The sequence below is a fragment of the Leptodactylus fuscus genome, chromosome 2 (assembly GCF_031893055.1).
Source record: "Leptodactylus fuscus isolate aLepFus1 chromosome 2, aLepFus1.hap2, whole genome shotgun sequence".
NCBI classification, from domain to species: Eukaryota; Metazoa; Chordata; class Amphibia; order Anura; family Leptodactylidae; genus Leptodactylus; species Leptodactylus fuscus.
Window position 1 is genome coordinate 252,604,228 of NC_134266.1, and position 10,280 is coordinate 252,614,507.

The window sequence follows — 10,280 nt, forward strand, 5'->3', positions numbered from 1 at the left end:
AGCGAACTGCGCAGGTGTCGGAGGTGACGCAGGAGGAAGACGACAGAAGGGAAGGATCCAGCCGAAGATAGAGGCGTCGCAGGATCGTGTTCTCGAGCAGCAGTGGGGACTCCTCCATCGCTGCCAGAGAACTAATTTACATACCGCTAAAACCTGGTATTTCTAAGGAACGGCGCGGCGGAGATCACATCTAAAGGTAAGAGACGAATAGCCTTTCTAAAAGCTATTCCGACGTCTGATCTACAAAAATAAAAGAGGTTTTAATGGTAGAATCCCTTTAAGGTCAAGTATGTATGTTGGGGGCCAGAACAATAGACATGAAATGACGATTTCTTGAAGAAAAAAACAAGTTCATTACAAAAAAAATATTTAGTACGGTCTCATACGTCCAGATGGAGGTGGAGCTCTGTTGGGTGGAGTTATTGCTATGTCGAGGTAATCACCAATCTGGAATCTCTGCGATTGTAACGTCATGGCGTCATCTGATCCTTTTCTTCCGGAAATTGTACTGCCGATTTCTTTAACCCTGTAAGAACAAGCAGGACAGTATGTAGTTACTAGCACTGGGATAACAATAGATATTATGGCAGGTTCATATATATTATATTATATATTTGTCCATATTGCTCCATTGTCGTCCCACACCTCCCCATTCTTTTGCACTACCTGCATTAGTGAATCAGCAGCCTCAGGACCCGTGATGTCACAAGTAGTGATATTCAGGCCCTTTGCTGAATGGCCTCCGTGGTCATGTGACTGCTGAGGCCAACCAGCGGCTTCAGCTTAACGCTAGGAGACACCAGTGGAACAGAAGAACAAGGAGTCACCAGAGGACACCAGAGCAATAAGGACAGGTGAGAATACTTTATTTTCCCCCACTGTCCCCAGCTTATTTTAACTTTAAGAGGGTTGTACATTTTTGTCTGAACAACCCCTTTAAGTTACTAAAAAAACATGTAGACCACAAGCCTTCACAGGAGAAGCAGAGCTCCTAGGCTGCATCTAACAAGTCAAGATCATCCAATGACCGCATGGCCCAGGGACACCCTCACATACCTGTAGCTGGGTCGCTTGGTGTCTGGATAAACAATAGCGAAGTTGAAGTGTGTTCCCTTTTTTCGGGCCTCTGGGTAGACTTCTTTCACCAGACTGGTGAGTTCTTTCAGAGTAGCATCCATCCTATTGAAAACAAGGAGAATTAAAACCATGATGGACATACGGTATATAATATATCACTGCCCCGTGATGATACTGAGCTGTGAGGAACAACCCCGAGACAATGCAGTGATACCTGTAGCTAAACCTAATGGCACCGGTACCAGTGGAACCAGGGCAGATACCGGCAAAGCTAAGTGCAAGGAATTGAGCCGTCAGCTTTGCACAAATATTTTCTATCTACATATCTTACAGATCCTCTTTAGGGGCAATGTATTGTGATATGATAAAGTACTAGAATATAACATTTGGATTGTTCTGGGGTCAGCATTAGAGATGAGCGAGTACTGTTCAGATCAGCCGATCCGAACAGCACGCACGGATTGAAATGAATGGAAGCACCTGGTACTTCCGCTTTGACACTGGCCGGCCGCTTAACCCCCCCGGCCATTTACTGCAGGGAGTTACAACAAGTCCAAGCCAGTAAATGGGGCAGTGCTGTAGGTGGGCAGAAGCAGAGTCTAGTATGATGCTGTGGATCCTTGTAATGCCCAGTAGGCCCGATTCACAACCTACCCCCCAATAACAATAACCACTGCCTACAAGCCATTTACCTGCTCTGTCCCCTTACCATGTATAGATCTGTAACTCACTAGACGGAACATTTCCCCGATTGAATTCGTCCATTCGGTGATGTCTTCCATTGTTCGTAGTAAAAACCCTTAGTAGAAGGGGACAGGTCTGGAGAAACAACAAGGACCAAAATGAATACGTAACTATGAACAGCCCAATATCCTATGGTAGGTCTCACCAGTAGCTTCAAGGTCATGTCCATGGAAATTATTTTTAGCCCCTCCGACCAATATAGGGGGGAAAAACATCAAACACATACGAGCACGAAGTAAAGGCTGGGGAGAAGGACTACAAGGTAAGAACACACAGGGCTTTAGATTGCAGCCATGGACACATAGAAACCATAGTACCAAAGCTGTAGCAACAATTTATCTAAACTCTGCAAAGTCGCCTCATTTGTCTGACTGACTAATTGGTACCTTCAGCATTTTGGTCTGCACCGGATTTATACCTGAAGCCTGTTGTAGAGGGTTTACACGCCACACTATCTCTACAGTGTGCAGACTACAAGTATGACTGCCTGCCGTGTAGGACTGGGTCATTGTGATCTAAATCATAATCAGATATATTACCTACATTATGATTATTAAAGCAACACCATTGGAAGTTCATTCATGTCAATGGCAGAGCAGCAGTCCACACATGTACATGTTATAGGCCCGGGATCAGCAACCTCTGCCTGCTGCGGAACTACAACTCCCAGCCCTCACCTCTATGTGTAGGTAAGTATGCATGCTGGGCTATGCAGTGCCACAACACTGCAGCGCTGGCGCCTTCCTACCGGGCACACGCGGCTCCATCCCGCATGGCTCCCTCACCTTCTCCCGGTCGATCGGTTTCTCCGGTTCTTTCTTAATCTCCTCCTGCGTCACCCGCGACTCTACCGCCATTTTCTCCAGTTTACAAGCTGCAGTGAAGACCTCGCGTCCAGCGGACTGAAAGAGCTGCCAAATGCCAACTTCCGGCGCCTTCCGCTTTGTGTGATGACGTCACCGCGCCTTCCGTCTGCCGCCTGGGTCTTGTCTGGAAATAAAACCCCGTGAACTCTATGATCTCGTGAAGAGCCTTAGACGTGAATGTGACGTCATGACGCAGCGTGACCTGTCAGTGGGCAGCTGGTAGTCACTGATGTTATTGTAATTTACAGCCTTCACATGTTACAGGTTTAGCTTTATCATTATTGGTGTTTAATGGCTCAGAATAATTTAAGGCGTTTAAAAGTGTCCAAGTCATTGTTAAAAATTTACAGGGGTAATAAAATTTTAAAAAATTGGAGGTAATTTAGGGGAGGCTGGGTGTGTGAAGGGGAAAAGATAGAACAGATCTAGCCCTGCTGCTCTGGCGTCCAGTCCTGGGCTAGCGGCAAGGGTCACATGACCTCTGAGACCAAACAGTGGCCTGAGCAGGTGCTATAGAGGGAACAGTGACTTCACTCACATACATCACCGACTCCTTACCAATCGACCACTACTGATTGGTCACGTGAGCCCCTCCGGATACAGTAAGAGCCAGCATGGGAGTGAAAAGCAACTGGACAACAGAATGCCAAAGATAGGTAAGTATGTGGGGTTTATTTTACACCCACATAGGCCTCCAAATCCTGGACAACCCCTTTAATTTTTCCTGTTTAGAAGTCCCGGCTGACATCTTCTTTGCGTCAGGTGACCACTACAGCCAGTCAGGCCTCAGCAGTGACCTCTGCACAAATTCCTTCACAGTGAGATGCTGTTTGTGAAGAGATCACCACTTAGCACTGTGACTGTCTGCCGCCATCACCTGACACATACAGGATGCCAAACAGAAGCACATGACTGCCGATACTGGAAACTGAAGACCTGGGTAAGGTGAGTACTTTTTTTTTTTTTTAATTACCCTACTTGCAGCACAACATAACCTTGTGAACAAAGAGTTGGACAATCCCATTAAACCATAAAGCTGTACAGAAGTAAATTATATTATAAATGCCGCGGTGGAAACGTTGCGGAAAAAAGACAGCGTTTTACAGTTACTTCAAAATGAATGGGATTCTAACAAAATATACGTGCAGTGGAGCTGCTGCAATTTACAACCCTGTTACGGTTTTGGGAATTGCAACATGTCACTTATACCTACAGAAACGCCGGCGGCATAAAGGAAGGAAAAGAAAGGAAAACCTCTGCAGATTTTCTGCAGGAAAAAACGCAATGTGATGTCACCATGGTTTTTCCCACAGAATTTTCTTTGCTGCGGCACACTTCGTGGGGCCTTAGCCTAAAGGGGTTTTCTGGCCCCATATTGACTTTTCATATTATTGATGACCTATCCATAAGAAAGGTCATCAGTATGTGGTTTGTTGGAGTCTGACACCTGGACCCCATACGGATCAGCTGTCCTTATCATTGTTTTTCCCTTGAATTACTACCCAAATAATTTCCAGTAGATTATCATTCTGTAAAACTGTAACATCTCCACAGAAATTATAGTTTTACAGAATGATAATCTACTGGAAATTATTTGGGTAGTAATTCAAGGGAAAAACAATGATAAGGACATCATACTAGGCGTTTATTACAGACCACCAGGACAGACAGAAGACATGGATGAGATTTTTTCACAGCAAATGACCACGCTCTCAAAGAAACATGAAATAGTGATCATGGGAGACTTCAATTACCCTGACATTCATTGGGAAACCCACACAGCCAAGAGTAAAGGCTCCATCAAATTTTTATCCTTTCTAGCAGACAACTTCATTGCCCAGTTAGTAGAAGAAAACACGAGAGGAACATCCATTTTGGACCTAGTCCTAACCAACAAAGAGCACATGGTTAAGGGACTACGGGTAGCAGGGACACTGGGATTCAGCGATCATGCTATACTTGAGTTTGGGGTTGCAAGAAGAAGAAGACCTGAGAAGACACAGACTTCAAGGCTCGACTTTAGCAGGGCAACTAACAATACCTAGAAGGAAGAAAAATGGGAAGCACCTAAAAATATCAGGATGGATGACCAAAAAATTACATAACCTGCTAAAAAGGAAACATACAAAAAGTGGAAGATGGGAACTATACCTAAGGAAGAGTACACAGCAGTCTGCAGACTCTGCAAGACAAGCATCAAAGCAGCTAAAGCTGAACACGAATTGAAGCTTGCAAAAGAGGCAAAGAGTAAGGTAAAAGGATTTTGGGGATATGTTAAAAGAAAAGTGAAGGAGACCATTGGAGTCCTGAAGAATGACAAAGGAGAAACAGTTAACATGGTGGAACAGCAGGTGGAGCTACTAAATTCATATTTTGTATCCGTCTTCTCCCAAGAAACTAATGAAAATATCGACATTAATGGTGATGGAGATGAGGGGAAGGAGGACTCCAAGCTGACTATAAGCGAAGGTCTAGTAAGAGAGCACTTAGCCAAGTTACAGGAAACCAAGTCCCCAGGACCAGATGATTTACACCCTAGAGTCCTGAAATAGATAGCAGAGGAAATAACAGAACCCCTTGCTATAATCTTCGGTAAGTCATGGGAAACAGGAGTGGTCCCTTTAGATTGGAAAAGGGCAAATGTTGTCCCCATCTACAAAAATGGGAAAAGGGACGATCCAGGAAATTACAGGCCGGTAAGTCTGACCTCGATAGCAGGAAAAATCTTTGAGCAAATTGTCAAGGAACATTTACTTCAGTACCTGGATGGGAAGGCATTAATTAACCAGAGCCAGCACGGCTTTATGACCAATAAATCTTGTCAGACTAACCTGATTTGCTTCTACAACAAAATCACTGAATGGTTGGACCAAGGGAATGCCGTGGACATAGTATATCTTGGCTAAAAGAACTGGGATTGTTTAGTTTGCAGAAGAGAAGGCTGAGGGGAGATTTAATAGCAGTCTACAAATATCTGAAAGGTAGTCACAGTGCAGAGGGATCTCCCCTATTCTCATTAGCACAAGGAAGTACAAGAAGCAATGGGATGAAACTAAAGGGAAAGAGATACAGATTAGACATTAGGAAAAACTTTCTGACAGTGAGGGTAGTGAGAGAGTGGAATAGGCTGCCACGGGAGGTGGTGGGCCATCAATGGAAATCTTCAAGCAGAATCTGGATAAACATATAGCTGGGATGATTTAGGAAAACCTGCACTCGCAGGGGGTTGGACCCGATGGCCCTTGAGGTCCCTTCCAACTCTACCATAAGAAAGAAAGTAGCTTCTAGGAGCGCTGCAGTTCACCAGAACCACCACTATGCAGTGGACAGGGCACGGAAGAACAAGTACAAAACCCTTGGACGCCGTAGTCACTATTATCCGCCCACAGCCGTTGCAGTACACTTACAGTCAGTCCCCCACTGTGATTTCAATGACATTTCCATATAAATGCCTGATCAATGCGGGTCCCACCTCTAGCATCAACATATATCACAAGACAGTTTCGGCTTTTTTTGGAACTTCCATACAAGTTATTGAAGAAACTTGCGCATGTGCAGCTCTCTCATTCACTTGCACCCCCTTTATTGAGATAGATGTGGAACCCACATTTATCCGACATCTATGTCTATATAGCATACAGATGGGAATGTACTGTACCTTTAAACTATTAGGGCCCGTTCACACGGGCACAGAAGTGGCGGATTATGGCGCGGAATCCACGTCATAATCCACCCCCTCACAATGGTGGGCTATGGAGACCGCTAACATTCCAAGAATCGACATGACCTTTCTTGAGGTGGATTCCACCTCAGGAAGTCAATAGAAGTGAATGGGAGGCATAAACCGCGTCGCAGTATTTGGCAAAAACCGCGTCGTGGTATTTGGCAAAAACCGCAACGCAGTTTATTACGGTCCATTCACTGAGCGGAAGGGAAAACCGCCTGGCGTTTTCTGAAGCGGTTTTTACCAAAAACCACTCCAAAAAACGCAACAAGGTCCAAAAACCACTTCCTAATTAGGAAGCGTTTTTTTTCCGGACCAAGTTACGCCACACGTAATTCACGTGTGAACTAAGCCTTATGTTTCTGTTTAATCTTTATATTTCCACAGTAAAATTCATGATTCTTGTGTTAGAAGTACTTGGCTCCAGGACAAAGGCACAAGGTAATATGAGCGTGGACACGAGATGGCAGTCATCCATTGTGAGGGCAATGAAGAAATCCAGTGGAATCCAGTGAAGTGACCCTTGTTTATTGGTTTCCTTTGTTACTGTCTCAGTTGAGTGCTTGAGATGACCTGACTTTAGAGGTCAAGAACAGAGATGACAGGTGATAAACCTGTTCTTAATGGGACTGGCAGTCACTTCTAATTAGGTTCAAGGCTATTCAGCTCTCTCCTTGCATTGCAAAACTGAATAGTACTGGCATTAAAGCCCCTGAAGCATCCGGATATATAAGGCAGGGTAACGGCCTGATGGAAACCTCTGCTGCTCATAATGGTGGCCTGTATTCTTCTGATAGTCTCAAAGGACAGTGATGAAGAGTGTGATGTTCTCAGCACACAGATTAATATTAGTGAGTTCAGACCCCAGATGATTCAATGACACCAGAATTAAAGGGTTATTGCCATCTGGTAAAGTGGCAGCATACAGTCATGCGGAAAACAAAGTACACCCTCTTCGAATTCTACGGTGTTATGTATCGAAACATAAAACATGACCTGATAAACATGACCTCAGACAACAGATTCTGCCCTTGTAATATTTATTAAAACAAACTTAAGCCAAGATGTAAAAAGCCACGTGTGAATAACTACGTCCACCCTTACTGCTTCCATAGAAAACTAGAGGGTAAGTATCAGGCATATTTTACTAATCAAATGTCCTTGAAAAGCAGAAGTTTTGGCAGTTTGCAAGTCTGAAGTACTCAAGCATGTGTTACCACAATGCCAAGGAGGAAAGATATTTGCAATGATCTTAGAGAAGAAATTGTTGCTGCCCATCAGTCTGGGAAGGGTTAAAAGAACATTTCATAATTTGAAGTCCATTATTCTGCATTTAGAAAGATTATTCACAAGTAGAGACAGTTTCAAGACAGTTGACAATCTTCCCAGGAGCGGACGTCCCAGCAGATTGACTTCAAGGTCAGACCATGTAGCGCTTAGAAAAGGTGCAAATAACCCAACACTATAGTGATGTGCAAAATTTTTGGGCAGGTGTTGAAACAATACTGCAAAGTAAGAATGCTTTCAGGAATAGAAATGTTAATAGTTTATGTCTGTCAACACAATAAAGGGAATGAATAAAAGGGAAATCTAAATGACATCAATATTTGGTGTGACCTTTGCCCTTCCATCAATTCTTCTCTGCACACTTACAGACAGTTTTTGGAGGAATTCACCAGGGAGGTTGTTCCCGCCGTCTTGGAGAACTGAGTCCAGATCTTCTATGTAGGCTTGCTCCAATCCTTCTGTCTCTTCATGTAATCCCTGACAGACTGGATGATGGTGAGATCAGGGCTCTGGGGGCCGGATCATCACTTCCAGGACTCCACCTAAGGGCAAAGGTCACACCAAATATTCATGGGATTTAGATTTTCCTTTTGTTCCTTCACTTAATCTTGTTAATTAACAAAAATAACCTATTAACACTTCTATTTTTTGAAAGAATTCTTACTTTTATAGCATTTTTTGCACACCTGTCTTAAACTTTTGCACAGTACTGTGCATTTCAGACTCTACAGCTTACCATGCTAAATGTTCAGGTTCATGAAAACACTATTAGAAAAACATTGAACAAGTTTTGGTTGTCAAGACGAAGGCTCTTCTTTCTAAAAAGAACATGGCAGCACGTTTTTTTCTTTGCAAACCACAAACTTTCAGGGACAGATGAGACCAAAGTGGAGATGGTGGGCTCTAATACCAAAGTATAGACAGTAAGGCTGTCTAGTCAACAGCTAAAGCTTGGCCAAAACTGGGACATACAACAAGACAATGATCCCAAGCACACTAGCAAATCTACAAAAGATTAACAGACACCTCAAGGGTATGTTCACAACTAGAGATGAGCGAGTACTGAGGCTGATCCGAACAGCACGCTCGCATAGAAATGAATGGACGTAGCCGGCACACGGGGGGTTAAGCAGCCGGCCGACGTCAAAGCGGAAGTACCAGGTGCATCCATTCATTTCTATGGAGCATGCTGTTTGGATCGGCTGATCCGAACAGTACTCGCTCATCTCTATTCACACATCTTTTCTGCGTGGCTAGCCACAACGGGATGCCGATGTAGTATTCTGTCGCGGCATCCCACTCCTTTTTAGGCCCGAATGAATGGGCCTAAACAAGAGCGTGTCTCAAGCCGTGGAATCTGCAGCAAGATCTGGCATCTCGCTTCTTTTTTCTGCTACTAGCTAGCAGAAAAAAAAGCGAGCAGCTCCCATTGAAGTCAATGGCAGCCGTTTTTGCAGGGGGGTTTTGAGGTGGATTCCGCATCAAAATCCGCCTGCAAAAAGCTCAGTGTGAACCAGCCTTAACAGAGCTGTATGCAGTGGTGTAACTAAAGTCTTGTGGACCCCGGTGCAATCTTTTCTCCGGGGCCTCCCAAAACAGAATCCCAATCCCTACAGCAAATTCTTGATAGTGATGGTTATGGGAGATAAGGAGTTTAATCCACCTTAGTGTGGTTCGGGTAATCTGTGGGTCTCCTTGGTTTATGGGCCAGATGGAAGCTGCAACCTCAATACTGATACCATATCAGTATTATTTTCGCTAGGTTCACACTAGTGTTCAGGTTTCCGTCCATCAAGTTCACACGGGGAAGTGAAAATGGAAACCCTATTCACTTATAAAGCGGTTACCTGTGGACTATAATGGAGTCTGCCGGGTTTCCACCCAAAATCGGTGGAGAGAAAAGTACTTTCTCTCTGCATATTTGAAGCGAAACGGTCACCGAACGCAACCTAACATATGCCATCCCCTTATAATAACTGAGGTGTAACTTCAGGGTGCATTCACACGATGTAACGCCTTGCTGATTCTAGCACGATATCTCGTGTAAGGATCAGCGCTGCAAAACAGAATCCTATTGACTTCAATGGGTTCTGTTTAGCGCACGTAACACATTGAAATCAATGGGTTAAAAAGCCTCCCATTGATTTCAATGTGTTACACGTGCTAAACGGAACCCATTGAAGTCAATGGGATTCTGTTTTACAGCGCTGATCCTTACACGAGTTATCGTGCAAGAATCAGTGCCGCGTTACATCGTGTGAATGCCCCCTCAGGGGCAGAAGGGAGGCTGGAATTACTTTGTCGGGGGTTTCTGACAAGTTCCAGACCATAGAAAGTTCCTGAATCCGTGGTCGTATCCACTGGCAACCGATCAGAACAAAAGACCGTCATTAAAACTTGTCAAATTATTTATATTTGCAAAAATATTTCACTTTTAATTGTCTACATATGTAAATACCGTATGTGTTTGGGAATACCTTTTATGTATAATCTCCTAGGTTGAAGTTCCCTGCACAGCGGGTGGTGGGGGCGCTGCTGTGTAGAAAGAAACGTGAAGGGGTTACAGTGCTAAAATATGTGGT

General features: G+C 44.2%; 1 protein-coding gene across 1 annotated transcript; it reads right to left on the reverse strand.

Moving 5' to 3' along the window:
* Nucleotides 1–2,778, reverse strand: SAP18 (Sin3A associated protein 18). The gene is made up of 4 exons (XM_075262968.1): nt 2,607–2,778; nt 1,787–1,896; nt 1,057–1,179; nt 1–526 (listed from the first exon to the last, which is right to left on the reverse strand). Exons 1-4 carry the CDS (start codon nt 2,676–2,678, stop codon nt 370–372), a joined length of 462 nt encoding a protein of 153 aa, XP_075119069.1. The 5' UTR covers nt 2,679–2,778; the 3' UTR covers nt 1–369.
* Nucleotides 2,779–10,280: the final 7,502 nt, after the last annotated feature.